At 36.3% G+C, this 22379-nt stretch overlaps 1 protein-coding gene across 5 annotated transcripts in view; it reads right to left on the reverse strand.

The window, feature by feature from the left end:
• Positions 1–9006: 9006 nt before the first annotated feature.
• The window catches only part of LOC109030803 (muscle LIM protein 1), a 61786-nt gene continuing 48413 nt past the window's right edge, over positions 9007–22379 (reverse strand). For 4 of the 5 annotated variants that reach the window (XM_019041959.2, XM_019041955.2, XM_019041960.2 and 1 more), the window contains exons 7-12: positions 17970–18093; positions 17321–17496; positions 16737–16869; positions 15383–15570; positions 14867–14972; positions 9007–12178 (exon numbers count right to left, since the gene is read on the reverse strand). In XM_019041959.2, coding sequence (XP_018897504.1) covers positions 12008–12178; positions 14867–14972; positions 15383–15570; positions 16737–16869; positions 17321–17496; positions 17970–18093 — 898 coding nt within the window. In that variant the 3' untranslated portion in view covers positions 9007–12007. Of the gene's footprint in view, positions 12179–14866; positions 14973–15382; positions 15571–16736; positions 16870–17320; positions 17497–17969; positions 18094–22379 lie in introns of those variants that run through there. The other variant, XM_019041961.2, reaches the window with a different exon arrangement.

Below are 22379 nucleotides of genomic sequence, written 5' to 3' on the forward strand. Positions count from 1 at the left end.
CTTCAATTTTTTTTCCTATCTTTTTTGCAGAATAGTAATATTAGTAAATCTGCTAGTCTTAGTGTGTGACCGTCCCCGGAAAACGAGACCTGAAGGGCGGAAAACTGAACATATTACATAAGAATCGGGAAACTGAAAATAAGACTTACTTGTGTTAAAAATTATATACATGCATGGATGTTCAATCGCATAAGAGAAAAATGAACTGTGACTTACGCAAATCCTATTTTTTACGTCGTTTCATTCGATGAGACTCATTTGCATATGCATCCTTTTGTCTGGGAATTCACTTATTTGAGATGATCCTCTGTTGATGTGAGTGCAAAAACATGTTATCACAGGAAGTATTTAGAATTTCCAAACTCGCCCGTTTTAATGCAATACTAGGAGGTCCGTCCCTTCGCCACTACGCGGCCCAACCCTCGGGGCGCTTCGCGCCCCAAAAGCCGCTTCTGACACTATTCTTACTCTCCTCCCTCACCCCGTCCATCGAGCAGCTTAAAAATGATTTTATTAGAATAGAGAAGATTACTTTGCTCTTTCAGAAGCTATGGAATAATTTGCCGTCTTCTTTTCCATAAGAGTGTTGATTTTACTCTGAAGAAAGAGCATGACTACCTAATCTCGCGAGTGAACTTGTAGGTGTGCATCAGCCCTGAGATGAGAGCTCTCGACATTGCTGCATTTTTGGGAGAAAAACAAACAAATTTCTCCGACGCTGCTGCGGGGTTAGGTCAATATATTTGCCTCATTTAGCAACACGGCCTCAATCTGAAAGAAACGCAGATGTATCATACACATTCACTGATCCATACGCCCAGACGCAGACACTGCCACCGCTCGGTAAGTAGGCTAATTATAGACGCTCGTCATTGCCAAATCAGCACAGTTATATTGATATGTATGAATTTTGCCGAAGAGTTCAGTAAGGTTTAAAGTGTTCAATTTAATAAGTAAACTGTAGGAAACCAGTGGCAATTCTCGTAGTTGGCAACGTTGCTTTTCCTCCATTAAAATCCTGTATAAATATCGATTATGTGAGATAAACTGCCTCACCTAAATCGATTGTTTTTCTAAAATGTCCTGCCCACCCACAAACTAGGGGCTTCGAAGAGGCTCATCGATGGAATTGTTGACTGTTGGTTTTCAAAGATCGTCGGCTCGAGGACTTCTGGAGGTAACCGATGTATTGGGACGTATCAAATATCAGATGTTGAAATTTTCAATGAATTTTGAGCAGAAATGACTGAGAAATTAGAGAATTAGCGCCAATTTGAAGACCCCAGTTTGTAGGTGAGCTGGACGCTACACGTTTAAATAAAGGTAAGACAAAGCTGCCAACTTACAAGAATCGCCATTGGAGGAAACGTGAGGTCTTTGTGCCCTCAGAGGATTGTTTAATGGCAACAAGGGACCTAGGACCTAGGTGATGGTTTTTTTCATTGCTGGTTTGTACGAACATATCGTCCTACCTCTGATATGAAGACGTATTTTTATTTCCTAATGAGCCTCGGAAAAGTCTGAGTTAAACGGAGAAAAAGCTCAAGTGGCAATTGAGATACGCCCTTACATTAGAGGGGCGACGGTATCGTCGTATCGAAGACACAGGAACGATACTTCATTCGAAAGTTGCAAAATATATGAGTTAGGTGTATGTAAAACGGCTCGAGCGGGGCCCCATCCGGTCGTTTTTGCGGAGAACAACTTTTCGAATTAAATAAATATTGTTATTATTATGTGGACAAATTTTCACTTTTTTTATCATTTTTTTTTGAAATTTAACTTTTTCTTTCAATATTTTCTTTTTTTTTAGAAACCCCTATTTGCATCCCACATATTAAAAGTGATTCTATGCAAAAACCGCCCAAGTATCAGGCAAAATATATAGTATAAACACAAAATTTGCTTCTCAAATCAGTCACTCTATGCAAAAATGACCCGAATATACCTTTTCTTTTACTGTTTTTTTCAGCTTTTTAGAAGAATTTGACATTAAATTTTCCGTCCAAACTTTTTCTGATTTTTGCATCTAATTATAAAAGAAGAATCGGTAAAATTTTCAGGTGCATATTTCCAACAGTTTCCTGGTGCATTAAAAATTTGTGACGTGATGCTGGAAGCAGATACGTTCCCTGGTACCGGCAACAAAATATGTTGATTTCACGCATTTGAGAAACTTTGGAAAAACAAATTTTAACAACAATCATTGGGATACGACTGTCATGATTCAATCTCATTTTAATGAACTTCTGATAAACGTTTGCCTTGAAGCGTTATTGTTGAGGAACGAGGGTGCAGACTAAAGCTTACTTTGTATGATGAGAACGTGACATCGATTCAGATTAGCCGTAACGCGGATCGAATGCTACAAAAAGGAACCAACCTACATGGGATGTTGCCCACTTTCGAGGATTAATGGGGAAAAAACCAACTGTCAGTAACACCCCTTATTTTGTTCCTTTCTCACAAAATATTTTGAATAACCAATAAAATAAGCTTACAAGCCGACAAATGTGACCGTCGACTGGAATATGAACTTATTCTTAGTCCACAAACAGAGCGATTTTTGTTGAGTTAAATTGTAAAATCAGAGTTTAAGATTTCGATATTGAGCAGTCCCATGATGTTCGGAATGGACGTACTTAAATCAAAAGAAACTATCTCTATTATGACTTGGGCTCTGCGATCCATAATAATACATGCATGACAGGGTCCATACAACAAGCGAGATCGTAAAATATTCACAAGTTCACCAAGAAAATCGTGTTTGATCAAAAGAAATCTAGCAACGTCTGAAGGTTTATGCGGCATTTTTCCTTAGTGCGGCAGTATGGTTACTGTCCATAATTTGTCCCCTCGGTCAACAACAACTTACCATTTCAATCAGCAGGCGCACTTTATCTTCCTTTGTTTCCTTTGTCGATCACTCTGTCTATCAAGTTCGAAAATAAGCCAGCTGTATCAAATTGCGGATTTGCCGTAATGTACCTATTGAATTTGAAAACATGTAGATGCGAACATTTTTATCGCAAATTGAGATGTTAAAACTGATTTTTAGACTTCTTGATGGGCTCTAAATGATTTCCGAATGAGCACCTTCAATTCCATGCCACGCAAATGTCGGTACGCTCACGGAGCGTCCTTAAGAGTTGCTCTAAAATGCCTCAGGGGCGTCGATACAAAATTATTACGTGCACATATTATTTCTTTCTCTCCGCTCTTGTTCCGTCTTTCATTTTCCACTGTAAATTATTTTTTAATACTCTTCTTATTAATCGCATTCGATATTTTGCGTCGCAAGTTACACCGTTTCATTTTTCAGTAAAAGAACTTCAAAATGAGACCATACCATGCTCTTTTTACTCCATGGACGAATTGGACTACATTTTGCAATTTGGAAGTAAAATTCTAGCCCGGTTTAAAAACAACGTATATGCCATTAGTTTCCCTATGCACATAAGTGTTTTTCCAGAAGAGCCAGAATTTATGGTTCAATTGCAAAATGCAGTCCAATTGATGGTATATATCGACGGTATAATGCCCAAACCACATATTTCAACTGCAGCTTTTCAACATTTCTTTACTCTTACCATTTTTTTAGTAGGGACAAAACCACATTTTTCCTTGAAATTTTCAAAGGATTTTCCTCAGACGGCAATGCGATGAAGAATGACGAAAAATTTCATGAAATTGAAATAATTCCACTAAAATTATGAAGTTCGAAAGCACGGAGCACATTACAAATGCATTTATTCACCGTGAATTTGTCCGATGCATCTCAATCGTGACAACGCGGGAAGGCAGTGTGTACATGTCACTCGCGTAAAGAGTTTCTATTGTAACGATTGTCAGCCTCAACTTGAGTCAAAACATATTTTAATGATTGTACTTCTCCTCTGTTCGTCTTGATCTCCGCCCCTGTCACGCTCATTCCAGTGGTTAGGCGAGAATGATCGATGCTCGATATTTCTCCATTTGGAGCTATGGTAAAAGATCGATTATTAGGGTGTGCGTTACATATACGCTGTCTATCGATCCTTTTCCATAGGTTTAAATGGCAGATTAATCGATATATTGCAAAATACGCCACGCCACTGGCTCATTCTTCATTCATGTTACTCTTTGATTTGTCGCTGGTTTGATGTGCCCTTGGTATCGACCAAAGAAATAAACAGAAAAGCTATCAGGACAGTTTGACAGCGATCAGGGTTTAGAAAACTGACTTTGTTTTGTGAACTTCTAATCGTTCCAGTTTGCTTTCAAAATGAGAAAAAGCGAAGCAATCGGGAGCTTGTTGTGCAATATCAGGCACCATGAGAATTTTTTTTTATTTCTTACCGCATCGGACGCAGATTTGTTACGTCACCAAAAGGAAAAATCGCTTATATCTAATCTGAACGAGCTTATAGAAATAATGAAAGAGTAATGGATAATGTAAGAAGATGTGTATCTTCATTGCAATTTTTAAAACTTCCGACTGAGTTGTTGACTATTTACCAGAAAAACTAACCAAACTACCTCCTTGAATTCCTCTGTTAATATATTATTTGATTAGTGCAGAAAATGTATAGGAAAAATAATGATCGATCTTATAAGTTGCTTTTGTAGAAAAAATTGTATCCTCTAAATTCATCTTAAATAAAGATGTATTCTCACTCTGGTTGTCTTTGTGCCAACCAATTTTTTTATTTAGTTATTTTCACAAAAATATACTACCACCACAGTACATTTCTGTACATGACTTTTGTTTTACAAATAGAATAACTAATAAATTAACTTTTGCAGTCTAATTTTCTTTTTTGTCTTTTCATTTATATAACCCAATGCAATGCAATGCAATGCAATATTTCGAAATATTGCAATTTGAAATTTCATAGTAATGCAGGTTCTCTTGTCTATTGAATAGGTGTTGATCGGTTCACGTTTTTACATTTCCTTCGATTCATGCCGATCGAATACTTACCTTCTCGTTACATGCAGAATTCCTATATCATACTCTTTTTTTTAACTAAACAATTCGCCTTCAGCTGCGTCTGCAGCAATTGTTCCAACGAATATGTTGTGCGTGCTGATTATAGATCATTACATACTCGACTCTCTGAAGGCGTTTTATGTGCGCAAGTAGCGCGCTCTGTTGGTAACGAACGAAGTTACGGATTGAGCCGTCCAATCTTATCTCTTTGTCTCCAACAGGGTGCTCTGCTTTGCACATTAAACGCCTTCAAAGAATCAAGTATGTAATGAACTGAGATCAGCACGCACAACATAATCGTAACAACAATTGCTGCGGACTCAGCTGAAGGCGAATTGATAACAACCGTATAATATACGTTGAAAAACATTTTAGCTCTACAATTAATATTGTTACCGATAGAGAGCTGTATTTTATGGTCATTTTTTGGGGGATTCTCGACAAACTTTTCGACACAAATTAAAAAATGAACTAACTTTAAATAAAAAATCTGTCGCTCTGTCGGAGAACGAACGAAGTAGGGATTGAACGATTCATTCAATCTCACTTCTGTTATTCTCCAACAAGGTGCTCTACTTTGCACAGGCGAATTGATAACAACCGTATAATACTCGTTTAAAAACATTTTAGCTCTTTAATTAATATTGTCGCCGATAGAGAGTTGTGTTTTATGGTCATTTTATGGGGGATTCTCGAAAACTTTTCAACATTAATTAAAAAATAAACTAAGTTTAAATAAAAAAATAAAAATCATGCACTATAAAATTTTCATTCTTGGCGCATCGAGCTACTATTTCGCCACGAAGCGGTGGTATTGCACTGTATCATACGAGATTGAAGGCACCTCAACGTATCATGATTGATGGCATCTTTCAAAAGCACGAAGTTCCCTTGCAAATTAAATCAAGTGACGACTCCTAAAAGAAAGCGGTAGTGGACAAACGTATTAAGTCCTAGATCTGTATTCATTAACATGATATTCATGATTTTTGAATTTCATTCTAGAGGAAAGTGCTCTGATTCAAGCATTTTACCGCCGAGAAGATTTTCTAATGAATCAATAAAAAAAAGAATGCATAAGTGAAGAAGAAAAGATGCTTTATAAAAAGAAAAGTCAGTTACATTAAGCAGAGAAACCCGCTTTCATTCAGCGATTTTATTCTTGATTCAAAACAGAATCGTCTTGATGGCGTGCTTAAGAATGTTTCTGCCTAAATCGAGTCATTTTGTTCTCTAATGATTTTTATAAATTGTGCTAAACGTTATTAAATACGGATGCTAGGACTTAGTGAGTTTTTGGACTACCGCTCTCTTTTTATGCAATAGTATCTTGATTTATTTTTCAAGGAAAGCGCCGTACTCTTAAAAGATGCCTGTCATTCTTAATATGTTGGAGAGCCTTCAATTTCGTATGATACTGAGCAACACCTCTGTTGCAAAATAGTTGTTTAAAGCGCCGCGGCGCGTCGGGCGAGGGCGACCAGTGTATCAGCGCCTACAAACCTAACAGGGATACTTCACGCATTGCGCAATGCGTGAAGTATCCCTGTTAGGTTTGTAGGCGCCAGTGCGCTTGTCGCGCTGGCAGCACGCCGCGCGCCGCTCCGCTCTGTGTTTGGCTCTAATATTTTAACTCGCGAAGTCGCGATTTTCAACTCATGATTTTGAAATGTTTGCACACTCTGCATGGATTATTCTCATTTAAATTTATTTAAAAAAATATATATGTATTAAAGGAAAATATAATGTGCGTTTTGTAAATTTTAAGGTTGCACCTGGTTGCACCGTGTCACATTTATTGATTTCCAAAACTTCATGTTTTTTTCTTTTATATTTTGTGCTTTTACTGTGCTGCACCATGGTGTGCGCGGAACCAAACGCTCAAAATTTGAGTTATTTGACTCTAAAAAATCGATGTACAAATGGGTTAAAACCAAAGATTCCGAGCTTTTTGGTTTTTCCCCTCTTTTATTCATTATTGTGTAGTTTCTTTCAACTACGGATCGTTGAGATTAATATTCATGCCATTGTTTGAAAAAGGTTTCACCAATATTTGCCACGTTTAAAAAATGTGCATGTTTTTCAAATTAAGTAAGTTAGTTAGTTAGTAAATATATTTTAAGACATTCAGCGTCTATTTTCATGGAAAAAGGGTATATGTCTATATTAGATATATTTCATAGCGAAAACTTTAAGGATAGAAAGAAAAGAAAACATTCACCAATGACGATATGGAAATATCAATCAAAGGAGAAAGTAAAATTTCATTGAAAAAAATGAGGTATCAAAACAACAACTTTTTCTCTCTTGATTTTCTCATTTCGATATTGTCAATATAATTTTACACGCGGACTAAAATATAACGCTGGGGCTTGGACCAAGACACTGTTGCTTATTTTATGCGTGGGTGTAAACTATTGGACAAAACAGATACGCGGACTAATAATGTTTGACCAAGACCTAAATGTCATAAACACGTTTAAAACTTGCAGAGTTAATGAAAAAATTGTGTAGTATTGCCAAATAAATCCTCTGAATCATTAAAAATTCATGTCATAATAAGAAATGAAGAGGAAAGTTTCGAATTCATAGATGGAAATGACATTTTGGGATATCGATCGGAGCAAAGTCGCGGAAGTCTCCAAAGTATATTTTTCAAGCACTGGAAACGCTACATCTACAATGGATTCGGACCCTGCAAACCGTTTTTGGATGCATTTTCGTCGCATTTTGTTTAGAGCATTGTGGTGATAGCGCTTCTTCAGTCATAGTGGGAAGTTTAGGCTAAACTTCCCGCCAAGAATAAAGATTTGTAGTGCGGGATATTTTATTTTGCATTTACACTGAGTTCATTTTTTAATTTATGTCGAAAAGTTTGTCGAGAATCCCCCATAAAATGACCATAAAATACAGCTCTCTATCGGTAACAATATTAATTATAGAGCTGAAATGTTTTTCAACGTATATTATACGGTTGATATCAACTCGCCTTCAGCTGAGTCCGCAGCAATTGTTGTTACGATTATGTTGTGCGTGCTGATTTCAGTTCATTACATACTTGATTCTTTGAAGGCGTTTAATGTGCGAAAGCAGAGCACCCTGTTGGAGGACAACAGAGGTAAGATTGGAGGGCTCAATCCGTACTTCGTTCGTTCTCCAACAGAGCGCGCTACTTGCGCACATAAAACGCCTTCAGAGAGTCGAGTATGTAATGATCCATAATCAGCACGCACAACATATTCGTAGGAGCAATTGCTGCAGACGCAGCTGAAGGCGAATTGTTTAGTTTAAAATAAGCGTATGATAGAGAGTCTGCTTGTAACGAGAAGGTAAGTACCTATTCGATCGGCATGAATCGAAGGTAATCTAAGAATCAACTACTATTCAATGGACAAATGAATGAAAAGGCGGATCAAAATCAGTAGAATACCTGCATTTACAATGGAAATTTCAAATTGCAATATCTCGAAATTATAACCAGAGAAGATTTTGATTTGCTGCGATTTTAAGTCCACAAGTACCGTACAACCACCCCATTGAAACGGTTTTGGGTATATTTTTGTCGCATTCTTGTTCGCTTGAAAACCACTGTGCTTAGTTACCATGCCCTTGATGCAAATCAAGACTCATGCAAAAATAAACTTATTCCCTTTTGAAAACAACTGATTCACATTTGAAACACAGTGCAGGTGTCTCCTCCCGTATTTTCCTCTCAATTCCTGCGTGACTGATTTCGTTGAGACAATTAATAACGCTTAGTAGGTTTTTAATTTCCACTCTCCCCAAGCTCTAATGAAATAAACTGGAAGAGCCCAAACGTCAAATTGTACAATTGATTCCCTAGTTATTTCATAGAACCTTCTTCTGCTCTCTTCATTCCTTCTCGGTTCATTTTTCACAAATTTGGAACTACACTAGTAAGTTTCGAAAGGTATTTTTACCCATAACAATGAATTGTCGTTCTCATTCGAGTAAGCTTAAATGAATAAGAAATTAAAAGATTTTTGGGGGTTGGTAAAGAAAATTGAGTAGGATAATTGAACATATAATAAATTTATTTCATCACTTAAGCCAAATTAAAGTAAAAAATTATAACGGCATATCATAAGAGAATAATTAATAATCTTCAGCTGCCGCATCTGACCGAGATTTTGGTTAGAAAAAAAATGTAAGCATTATGATATAAATTATACAGACTAAATCAAAATTAAATTAAATAAATAGATAAATAAATAAATACATGGCTAAAAAGATAGATAAATAAAAACGTACACAAGCATGAGGGAGGACTCATTTTGTTTTGGACGTATAAAATAACAACGGTTTAAGGAATCGTTCCACACTGAAAAAAAGTATGGTAACATCTACTGTAAGTATACTTGATTTTTTACACAGTGATGCACTATTTGTGAAAATAACTAAGAGCAGAATTATAGAGGTATTCACCAGAACTCGGGTGATATACACCATAATGCGGTAGATGCTACAATAGAGTCTGGTGGTTATTACCATACTCGTATCACTGTTATAAAGTATGGTATCATCTACCATAATTTTTTTTCAGTGCACCTTAAGTCAAATGGACACCTTAAAGTGTGATAGTGGTAGGAACAACGATATTATAACTCATGAGGTCGCTGAGGAAACATTCATTACTTATCTCACTCTCTCACTCATTCATTCTTACTCACAGAGGTTCATTTGTACGCAATGAGTTACACCACTCGGTTACATCCCCGATCCAATTTTGGATACATGCTAAACTCACTTGTATGGCCTGAGTTTGAAAAAGCAATCTGCTTCAATCGTATACGTGTTGTATCAGTTCAAATGTTTTTCCTGGTGAAAAATACTTTTCATCCAATAGCCGACGTAAAACATCCGCAAGTTAACAAGAGGCTGTGCTTTTCTCTTGACTAACTTTGCCCCAAAACTTTGGAGGAAGCCAGAGGCCCCCACCTTATTCATAAAGAGCGAGAGAGACGCCCAGAGATTCTCCAGGCGGAAATATTGGGATAAAAGGTGTTTTTTTTTTTTTTTTTTGCTGGGCTAGCAAGTTCAAGCGCTAAAGTGCGTGAAAATCTTCTACCTGATTGTTGATAGAGAAGTCAGCATTAGATATATGGTTCCCATATTAAAGAAAAATAAAAAAATAATTAAATGCCTGGTGATTGTTAAGCTCATGATCTGGATCAACTTGAGGTCATCTGCTGTCAATCTGATCAAAGCAATCATGGATATTTTTCATTATGTGCGAATAACTCTCAGTCAAATAATTATCATAATGTTCTTTCATAGGACCAATGTCATGTCTATGATTAAATATATGCTGCTCATTTGCCACATATTATGGATGAGGATTATTATCAGGCGCCAGAGGCTTTGAAAAAATGTAGGACCATTCTTAAATCATTTTCTAAAAACTAGCAACTATCGCGTCTTACTGGAGAAAAGCTTTTCAAAAATAATCACACCTATAAAAGCAATTCTATTCAAAACGAAAACAAGTTCAAATATTCAGAATAATAAACTACGCTTTTAGAGGAGGTTTATCACTGGCCTCCTCTGCTTGCACAGTTATTAATCGTGAAAGACGAAAATTAACACGTATCTCGGTTGCGACGTTGCAGAATCTCTAACTCTGTTTTATATTTTTTTTAGAAAAACCAACGCTGTCGTTTGAATTATTTACACTCGTATATTCTATTTGGGAAAAATCAGCACGAATGACCAAATGACATTCTCATCAGTTTTCCCACAAAATATGCGATGTAAAGAGAATTTAATAAGTCGCCAATTGAGATAGGTGTTTTAAGTCTCATTCTTCGTTGTGAAAAAAAAAAATTAATTAGCATTGAATACATATACGTACCTAATATTTACATAATAAAGATTTTGACTGGGGATTGTCACCTCAAGACTTTTGGGCGTCTTACTAATTAACCCAGCACTAAAATTTACAATTTCTTCGTGTTCTAATTACAAACGCTGAATTAAGTTTCTCTGGAGCGAAAAGATTATTTCACAAAAACGCCACCTCAAATGATTCGAGGGACGGGAAATAACTTCATTCGATAAAAGTTTTGACTGAAAAATAGACACTAATGTCTGAGCGAAAATGTGGGTCATTTTGCGGTGTTGTGAATCATAAAATCCTCCCACGGTGATTTTATTCGAGTTTGGAGACTTTACTGAAACTTTTTGATATCTCGTCAAAAAGACAGAAATCTTGCCTAATTTTCTTTTGCATCACAAGGGTAAAAAAATATATGAACACTTCTGAGTGATTGAATCTCCTCAAATTGTAGTTACTTCGAAAGCACATGTAAAGTTATTTCCATTCTCTCTTTCTTTCACCTACATTACAGGAGAAATGGAGTTTAAAAATAAGGACAAAAATTAAGCATCATTCTCGATTTTGTCTTAAAATTGTTCCTGCTCGACTCACACTATATGAGTCGAAAAATCAAAACCAGTATTTTACGCCGATAAATATTCAAAACAACACTTTTATGACATGTGTCTCAAATGCACAAAAAAAAAATTAGTAGTATTTCAGCTGCTTTGTCTGAAAAAGTTTGTCTGTAAACTCTAAATTAAAGCTCAAAGTACCCAAACGTAAAATGAATCGTAAAATCTATATAATTGAATGCTATATTTTGATATTAATCGCTTTCGGATACGTCAAGCTTTAATTTAAAGTTACAATAAGATACTCAGAGAATTAGCGGTCTATCATGCCTCTGAGCATGGCCACTCGAGATTTTGGCTGAAAATCATCTATAAAACCAGTATTTTAGCAAAATTTAATTGATATCTCGATGTTTCTTTACATCCGGATTATATTTACTGTGCATACGTTTGATTGGAAAGAATTCGTACCTCCGTGAGGGGTCGGTGTTCATTTAGAACCGGTTCCTCCAATTGTGGTGTTCAAAATTGAATCTATAACTAAGTGTTTTTAAAGTTATAATTATCCTATGTGACATTTAGTCGACTGATGTATTGTCATAATTTTTCGATGTAGTGTTGGGCTTAAACGGTGGTGAGGACGCCAGCGCCGAGACCAAAGCCGCAGCCCTTGGGTCCGTAGCTCTTGGCGTAACAGCCACGGCAGTAGATCTCGCCGTCTGGGCCATCGCACAAATTCGTTGAGTCGAGGGACTTGTGGCAAATCCTACAGTTGAAGCATCGCTTGTGCCAGATCTGAAATCAACCGGAAAGCAATAATTTAGGTATAAATTAGAAATGAACGGAAATTTCCTAATTCCATTGCATAGATAAAAATGTTTACGAACACTGAACAGCCCGAGACAATGGTAACTAACGCTTCTGTTTACGTAGTCTATTTATTCTAAGCCGACAGTTCGACAAACAATGTCGATCTGAGTATCGTCAACTTTTCTGTTCAGGCGTTGAGGTCTCTGGGCCGTGTTCATAGTCACTGATTAAACAGCCCTTTCTTGAGAGGCTCTGTATGACCTACATTGCGACCAAGGGATGTTTAAGGAAGTCTACAACATGGCATTCTAAGAAGGACAGTATTTTTGAACCTTCACAGAGATTGAAGAGTGAACATTTAGAAGTAGATTTTTGTAGATATAATTAAAATATAATAGCAGTACTGTTACTTATTTCCGGCACCACAGATTTTAATGATAAAACATCTTCTGAATTCCGTATCATAGATCAAAGTAGAGCTCTCAAAGTGGCGTCAAGAGGGGTCACGTGACCCTCCATTGGCCTCAAAGCCGACAATCTTTGAGAGTCACGTGACGCCACTTTGAGAGCTCTACTTTGATCGTATGATATAGGTTTATGGTGCTAAAATTCTTATCCTGTCCAGTGGTCAATTGAAAAAAAAGGTGCAAAAATACTGCTTTGCTGAGGAGAAGTGCCGTATAAAACTTCGAAAGTTGCCAAACTTCATTCGATAAATCACATATTATAGGAAAAATTCGTAAATATTTCTCTCCAAATTTTCAGCAAATTTTGCTTGCAATTTAATCCGAAAAGTACAAAAATTTCAGTGAAAAATTTTCATAACTTTCCTTAAAAATAAGTACTTTTAGAGTAAATTTGGTAACATTTGAATTCTCATAAGGTATTTTTCCTCAACACAACACCATAGAGTTCGTTATATGCGGTTCTAGTTTATGAAGTCCAGGTTCAGGAGCCATAACCTTAGCATTATTATCCCTTCAATAATTTTGAATGGGCCTGTTGCACCGATTTTTTTTATTGCTTAAATCGAAAGAGCTAAGGCTCCTGATGTCACAGGAATTTTCCTGGAGTTTTTTGATCACCGGAAACCCCCAAAAAATCAACTTAAAAACGCCTCAGAATTTGGATTTTCAAAACGGTCGTTTCGGGTCCGCCATACTTGTGACGTGAAATGATATGACAGACCTGGTTTCTTCATCACTTACAATGTATTTTCCCGTAAGGAAATGGCAGCCGCTTTTCAAATGCAAATATCGAGTCAATCGATAATTTTTTGATCAAAATGGAAAGCAGGAATGGATTCCTCGTACGTTTAAATGGTTAAAACCTTCATTAGATAAATAAGAACCGACGGGATAAACCCTATTTTGAAGGAAGATTGTAGTCAATGGGCGATTGTTTACATCTGCTTAGTGATAACAGACATGGACATTAGCTCAATATTTGGCCATTTTCATGAGTTTTTACTTTTTCGTCACTGTTTGAAGGTAAGTTTATTTTGTAAATCAATTGTTTAGTGCCTTAGGATCATGTTAAAAGCTGTAAAGGTATACTTTGTTACTTATTAATTCAGATCACACTCCGGCAGTCCAGCGCTCAAACCATGGATGTTCTCTTAATGCGTGTAAATCATTCTTAACTCTTCAACAAACATCTCAATATCATTCAGAACGTTCCCACGTTTTATTAACTTATGTCATTTTAAAATCCTGTGTGTTTAAATGTAACACTATACAGAAAAATTTATCAATAAAGTCTGGTAACCGAAGAAGGATCCTACGTCTACTTTCCTTGCCTCCAGCTTAAACATACCGTCTCCTCATCTCATCAGTATTGTCAAAGGTAAGTTTTTTTCATCATCAATGATTGATACTATCATTTTGGTGTCTTCAGTGAAGCATTAAAGGGTGAAATAGTAAGCAGTAACAACTGACTCGCTACATCCAGGTTTGAGCGTTGGACTGCCGGAGTGTGATCTGAATTAATAAGTAACAAAGTATACCTTTACAGCTTTAACATGATCCTAAGGCACTAAACAATTGATTTACAAAATAAACTTACCTTCAAATAGTGACGAAAAAGTAAAAACTCATGAAAATGGCCAAATATTGAGCTAATGTCCATGTCTGTTATCACTGAGCAGATGTAAACAATCGCCCATTGACTACAGTCTTCCTTCAAAATAGGGTTTATCCCGTCGGTTCTTATTTATCTAATGAAGGTTTTAACCATTTAAACGTACGAGGAATCCATTCCTGCTTTCCATTTTGATCAAAAAATTATCGATTGACTCGATATTTGCATTTGAAAAGCGGCTGCCATTTCCTTACGGAAAATACATTGTAAGTGATGAAGAAACCAGGTCTGTCATATCATTTCACGTCACAAGCACAGAATACATATGGCTCCACCAATCACAAGTGTGGCGGTTGAAAAACAACCGTTTTGAATGGGTCGGTTCCAAAAACAGCTTTTTTTTGAGTTTGAGAGGTCATTTCAAGGTTTTTTAGTAGCGCCATCGTTCTTTTCGTAAAATTTGCCATAAGAATCAGCCATCAATTTGCAAATCCCCGCACCTTGCAACAAGCCCATTTCTCTTCAGCTTTCTGTAAAACTATGCTTCTTAAGGATTTTTACTGAGCAATAAGAAGAAAATTGAAAACTTCTCACCGATTTTTTACTGATCATTTGTTCTGCAGCGTATACTTCGTAACCGCATCTTGAGCAACCCTTGCCCTCCGGTGCCTTGGGTCCATGCGATGGCCTGGGCTCTGAGCTAAAATCACAAAAACAAAAATAACTCAAGATCAGCCCCGACGGATGAGCAAATCAGAATAGGCACAATTAAATTATTTCTGACTGAAAAATTTTATGTTTTTCATCAAAGATATGGCTGTTATTGACCGGCTTGCCAAGTTGGTGCTGTTCACCGATTAAATTGGGGTTGCTCTTCGCCTAAAATGGTACTGATAATACTTGTGGCAAGGGGTCGTTGGTCTATGACACTAATTTTTTGGTGTAAAACACAAATTTGTAAAACGACATCGAGTGGACTGGTAAATACTTTGCTGCTTCTGAGAATAGTTTTAAAAAAATGTGTATAAATGATTCGTATAAGAATGGTTTTGCTAGACAACATCAGAAATCACAGTACATTACATAAACAAAGCAGATGTCGAAACTTACTAGTTGATGGTGGGCTCTCCGCCAGTTGAAACGAGGGTTGGAGTGTGGCCATATCCAAAACCTTTAGGACCATACTTTTTGCCATAACACGCACGGCAGTAAATCTCCTTATCCGGTCCATCGCAAGCGAGCATTGAGTCCAAAGGCCTGTGACAAGCAGCGCAATTGAAACAGATCTTGTGCCACATCTGCGCAGAGAAAATTTATTTTAGTTAAAATGCAGGATATTGAGAAATGTATGGTTGAGATCGGTTAATACATATTTCCATTGGTTCTTTTGAAAATCTCCGATTTCTTGGTAACAGAAAACGTGAACACGGAAAACGATGGATTTTCGGTTAAATTCGGTGACAGTGTATGCAAATTACTCATAAAATTATAGCTTTTTTACGATTCATCTAATCGAACAACCCGCACTTTGATATCTTTAACCGTTCAAAAGTTATGGGGTGAACGTGTTTGACTTCAAAAATGGCAACATTGAACTCGAAGGGGGGGGGGGGGTGCTTGGGACAGAATCAACCCTGGAGTTGGAGGTCGGAGTGAATCTCTTTCACGGGTATGAATTTTATTCTTGGAAGCGGGGCATTTTGAGAGTTCCGTGCGTATAGTCGCCTTACAAGTGAAACCGAGGGTTGGTTTTCTTTTAAAAATAAAACCTGAGCAAAAACTTGCAACGTCCGAATCGAAGAAACGCATTTTTCGACGCCAGCCATCTACATTACGGTTGTAACATTCATGATCTAGATACTTCATTTTTATGCATCACTTGATCTCAAATCTGGCAAACTCCTTCAGTTAATGGGATATGCAAATATTCGTGTTCATTATACGTCAAATTTTCAGACCCTCGAAATTGAAGGCGTTTTTTTGGTGGAATTGTTTCACAGCACTGAGGCTATTAATATTCATGTAGAAGTAATGTTCGGAGGAAATTAAACGCACATTGGTGTGCTATTATTCATAATGTTAAAATGTATGATTCAAAATATGTAGCATACTTTAAGAAATGTGAAATTTTTACGGTGATCATTATGGTGAATATTTATATTTTGGGCTGTCTGCAGACCTTGACACTTACTTTCGAACTCACAATTCCCGCAATATTTATACTTTCCTTTTCTTTTTAGTTCTTCGTCCCTTAACAAGCTTTTGAGGCTCACAGAGCGATTTAAAGTTACGTTTTCTTTTAACCGTAAGTTACGTAACCTGTAGCTGAGAGGTTGGAAAAAATCAAAGTTTGATAAGGGTCAAAATTTTATGTAAAAATCTATTGCCTGTGCCTAGATATTTTGTAGAATGTAATGATAATTATGTGTTTTGAACAGTTTTTTAGTGATTTAAAGATACTCACTGTTCCTTTTGCTAGTTGTTGTTCAGCAGCGAAAACTCTACCTCCACAGCGAGGACATCCTTCACCGGCTGGAGCCTTAATGGACGTCGTATCAGGGTTGTAGAAGGGTCTCATGGACGCAATATCTTCCTCCCTGCAATGAAATCACACCATTAATTGAAAGTTCAGTACACATATCAAAATTGTCTTAAAAAAAGAGCTTGTGCCAAAGGCACATGAATTGAACTACATTTTGCAATGGAGACCTGCAGTTTCTGGCTCAGTTTACAAACAACGTTAGTTCAGTTAATTTTCCCATACACATAAGCGTTTTTACGGATAAGCTAGAGATTGTGGTTCTCAATTACAAAATGTAATCCAATAGGTTCGCGTCAATATGAAAAAACCAAGTTTAATCAGCTATTGCCAAAAATCATCGATCAATTCGTTTTTTTATAGGAGTGCGATTTTACAGTGTTTTGAAAATTTAAGAGAATTTGCTTCCCGTCACAGAGGAAATTATCGCGAAATCATCAATTCTCTGTCAAAGTAATATAATATCTTGCTACCAAAATTGATAAAAGAGAAAAGGTACGTGAACTTACGTTAATCCGTCCGTTTGTAAAAATCCAGATCCGCAAGCAAATCCATAGCCATGAGGGCCCCACTTTTTACCGTAACAAGTCTTACAATAGACATCTTTGTCAGGACCGTCACAGGCTATGATAGAGTCCAGAGTTTTATTGCAATCCTTGCATTTAAAGCACTTGCGATGCCATTCCTGAAAAAGGACACTTTATGAATAAGTTAAGCATCTAAACACAGAATCAAAAAATAATGTTGCCCGGTGTGCGTTATCGTTTGATTAAAGCTCGAAGGAGATTTCGTTTCCTATAAATTTACAATTTATTCATTTATCAGTGATATGATCGATGATTATTTGAATCAACTTATTCAATTCGTTTGGCGTAGGATTCTTGATACAAATGATATTTGTGCTTTGTATAATAAGTCGAAAACAGGATGGGAAAGTAGTGATGGGTCCACACCATATTCTGATGAGAAATCAGAGCCTGCAGAAACTCCATTAAACAGAATTAAAGATTCTTACCTAGAATAGTATGGACCTAGCACTATTTTATTATAATTTTTTTTTCAGTACTTGGGCCACATTTTTTATATTACTTTCTTTAAATAGAGAAATCACCCTTCGCCAGTTTCCATGCGTGCAAAAGAAAACGGCGAGTGACTTACCCTTCCTTTCGCCAGAACTTGCTCTGCAGCGAAGACAACGCCACCACATCTGGGACAGCCCTTTCCGGGGGGTGCTTTAATAGATGCTGTGTTCACGGTCGTCGTGTGAAGTGTCATCATCTCACTGAAAGAGATAAAATCAGGATTGTAGTTTGCTGATTAGTATGATTATAATACCCAAAAACAAAAGAATTCGCCAAAGACTTTAACGCGAGGTAAGAAAAGGAGCGATAAAATAAGTTCGTTGCTTACAATCATTACAAACATTCAACTGAGTAGCAGTGGCGTGGCGCGCTTTGCGATGGATCGATTGATCTACAATTTAAACCTGCGGAAAAAGATCGATAAACATGATGTTCGCAACGAACACTTTAATAATCGATCCTTCACCACAGCTTCAAATGGGGGACGAACGATAATCGATCATTCACGCCTCGCCACCGCTGAGTAGTGGATAAATTCGTACAAAAATCACGCTGAACACATCAAAAATGTCCAACTTTATGTCTAAAACACGCACTTTACTTATTAAAGTACGTGTTTCGTAATTTCAAATATCCGAGGAAACTTGTGTATCTTTTTTGTCTGCAATCAGGTTTATACAGAGAGGAAGAAAACCTAACTTGAATAAACGCTAACAATCTCGCGAAGTATTCTGAAGTGTTCTCGCCGATTATTTAATAAAATTAATGCATCTGAATTTGCTTTTTCATCAGGAAAAAAACGAAAAGTAAGTGCTTTAAAACGACTGAGCTCATACTGAGGAAAGTTTGATTACAGCTTGCGAGATTATTCGTTTATGGCAGATTTTTTTACACTCTGTAAAAATTTGATTGATTGCCAGGCAACACACTAAATTAAAAAATGCATGATTTAAGATTTTTGATTCACGCTTTACATTCTTTTTGCACAATGTTATCTTTATTTTATCTACTCAGTTGGCTGCATGTATGTTTTACAAGTGACCAATTGCTAGTCATCAGTACACAAAATATTTTTCCGCAGTAGCGAAATGACGAATTTTTCTCCTTCATTTTCGGTTATGAAATGAAAACTGAACGAGTATATGAAAATAAGATTTGCCTACAGGAAAATACAATGAGAAAAATTGGACATTGCGATACAAAAAACTGTTACCTTGGACCTTCCTAGTGTTCGTCTTTCCAAGTAAATTCTCATTGCATCGAGAAGACTCCTTATAAAATCCATTAATTTGTGGATACTTAAGACAACACAAGTTTCTTCGTCGTAATGAGCCAATTCTATCTGTCGCATAAGACAATTTTACTATGCGACAATAGATGTTTCGTGCCACACGACTTAAACTTTATTTTGCCGGAGTTAGTTGTTTCCTTGACGTACTTGACGGATATCTCTCTCAGCACAATAAGAAATGGCTCCAGGACATTTCGTCCACGATTTTTTGTCCGTGCACCTGTTTTGTCCAGTAGTTTCGTGCCACGCGTAAAATAAGCAACTGTGACAGTAGTTTTCCAAAGTCCTTATATTTTAGTCCGTATGTAAAATCATATTATTGAGACTATCAAAATGAGAAAATTGAGAGAGAAGGAGGTGCTGTTATGGTGACTAATTTTTTAAATGAAATGTTACTCTCTCCTTTTGATTCATCTTTTCAAATTGTCATTGGTGAATATTTGGTTTTATTCTATCCTTAATATTTTTGATATGACGTATACCTTATATACACTTTAAATGAAAATATTACTTCATTTTAAAAACATTTACATTTTTAAAACGTGGCAAGTACTTTTTAAGAGATGGGATCGATATTAATATCATTTACCCGCTATGGTGTTGAAAGAAACTGTACAAAAATGAATAAAAGAGGAAAGACCCAAGAAGCTCGCAATCATTGGTATTTTCACATCGTCCTTTTAGAGTCAAATACGTCCAATTTTAAGCGTTTGATTACGAGTGCACCACGCTGCAGCACAGTAAACGCACACAAAATAAAAAAAAAAAAATTAAAGTGCTTTGGAAGTCATTAAATTTCACACGGAACCACCTTAATATTTACAAAACACACATTATATTTTCCTTTACATATTTTTTTCCATCGATTTAAATAAGAATAATCCACGCAGAGTGTGCGAACATTTCAAAATCACGAGTTGAAACATGCTGACTCCGCGAGTTTAAATATTAGAGCCGAACAGAGAGCGAAGCTGCCTACAAACCTAAGTGGATACTTCACGCATTGCACAATGCTTGAAGTATCCACTTAGGTTTGTAGGCGTCAATGCACGGTGCGCGTTGACCGCTCTCCCGCCGCACCGAGCCGCAGCGTGCCACGGCGCCTTAAGCAACTATTTCACAACAGAGGTGTTGCACAGTATCATACGAAATTGAAGGCGCTCCAACATATTAAGGATGACAGGCATCCTTTAAGAGTACGGAGCTTTCCTCGCAAAATAAATCAAGATACTCCGGCCCAAAAAGAGAGCTGTAGTCCAAAAACTCAGTAAGTGATAGCATCCGTATTTAATGACGTCCAGCATGATTTTTTAATGTCGTTAAAGGAGAAACTGACTCAATTTAGGCAGAAACATTCTTGAGTATGCAGTCAAGACAATTTTATTTTAAATCAAGAAGAAAGTAGCTGAATGAAAGCGGGTTTCTGTTTGATGTAAGTGACTTTTCTTTTTATGTAAGCATCTTTTCTTCTCTAAATAAGCATCATTTTCTTTATTGATTCCTGAGAAAATTCTCTCGGCGGTAAATTCGAGCTTATTTTGCTTGAACTAAGTCACTTTTTCCTCTTATGAAGTTCAAAAATCATGCTAAACGTTCTTGAATACAGATACTAGGACTTAAATGTATTCACATGTGGACTTGTGGACCAAAACTCCCTTGCCAAAAAAACGCGTGGACGTAAACTTCTAGAAAAACAGGTGCGAGGACAAAAAATCGTTGTCGAAATGTCCTATAACCTAAGAAATTGTAAAGGAAGGAGTTTCTTTGTCGCGATGAATCTAATTTTTCTTATTGCAGTCCGTTTTCTCTCTTTTCTTATTTTGCTTTCTTTTAGACATCATATCGAAATTCTTAAGAATGAATCATCTAATCAATCTTTTGAAGTTACTCGGGGATCAATCAACTCTGGTATCACATTAATATAACAACTACCCAAGAACTACTACATGTGTTGCGTCTATAGAGACAAATCAATCGAATTAAAGAAATGGTTAATCGGATGGAGTATTAAAGACAGATCAAATGAAATTTCACAGGATGAGTGACTCAATAACAAGGTATTAAAGTGTAATGAATAAATAAATGAGTAAACATAGTAACAACGCAAAAGCACGCGCAAAAGCTTTATCACGACTACATCCATCACTAATTTGAAGGGAAAGCATTCGATACTTTTGGATGTTCATGAAAATTCAACAATTTGGAAGTATTCAATTGGTTAAGAGGTTCAGTCATGATACACAATAATTATATAGGTATAGTCAAGATTCCAAGTAGAATATGCGAAAAAAACTCTGGACGGTGCAAAACTCGATTTCACGCAAGGAGTAAAGTAATTGAGTGAATCTTCAAAAATGGCTACAGCTCGAATTAAAGTAATATTTGGAAAATTGATACATATTACACGGCTGATAACAAGTTTGTTGAGAAATGTGTAAAGAATTAGTGATCGACAGACATGATAGTCGTGTAGAGTTGTTTTATGTACCTATTCGTATTAATACGAAATTATACGAGTATATATCCCACCATATGCATGCTGTTTGTGTATCCGCCCATACACACCCCATCAAGGATGCGTTTTATATAATTTTTTTGAATCTTTGGTTTTATGAAGATTCATAGCAATGTAACGCCCGAAAACAAACGGAAGTCCATAATTATCTTCAGCATTAAACAAGAACTTGTGATGTCAGTTTTAAAACAGGATTTTTCTTTATCAATTTGTGAATATTTGGAAGTAAGAAAAAAGGCACTGAGCTTTAAGTCATATGAAATTAATTTCCAACCATGTAATCATAGGTGTATTAATTAATTAATCTTTTTAATATTTATTTGGCTCAACCAATGTTTATTTTATTTAAATAAAAATTCAATTCATTAAAAAAAAGGAAAAAGAAGTTGCTCATTTGATTCAAACAATGCCTAAATAATATGAATATTTAATTTACTGTAAAACAGATTTACGAACAAAAACTCAAAAACAATACGTGACAAAACAATCAAAAGTGATAAACATTGAACTGCTTTGAATCGCATTTGTAAAAAAAAATTGCAAAAAAAATTGCAAAATTTCACGAAAAAAAAATTTGCCTGGTTTTTTTTAGAGCCTGATGTAGATTTCTAAGAGCTATTGAGCTGTAGCAAAGTTTGAATTTTGAAGGGAGGAAAAACATGAATGACAAGTTCTTCAAA

Source organism: Bemisia tabaci, chromosome 3, assembly GCF_918797505.1.
Source record: "Bemisia tabaci chromosome 3, PGI_BMITA_v3".
NCBI lineage: Eukaryota > Metazoa > Arthropoda > Insecta > Hemiptera > Aleyrodidae > Bemisia > Bemisia tabaci.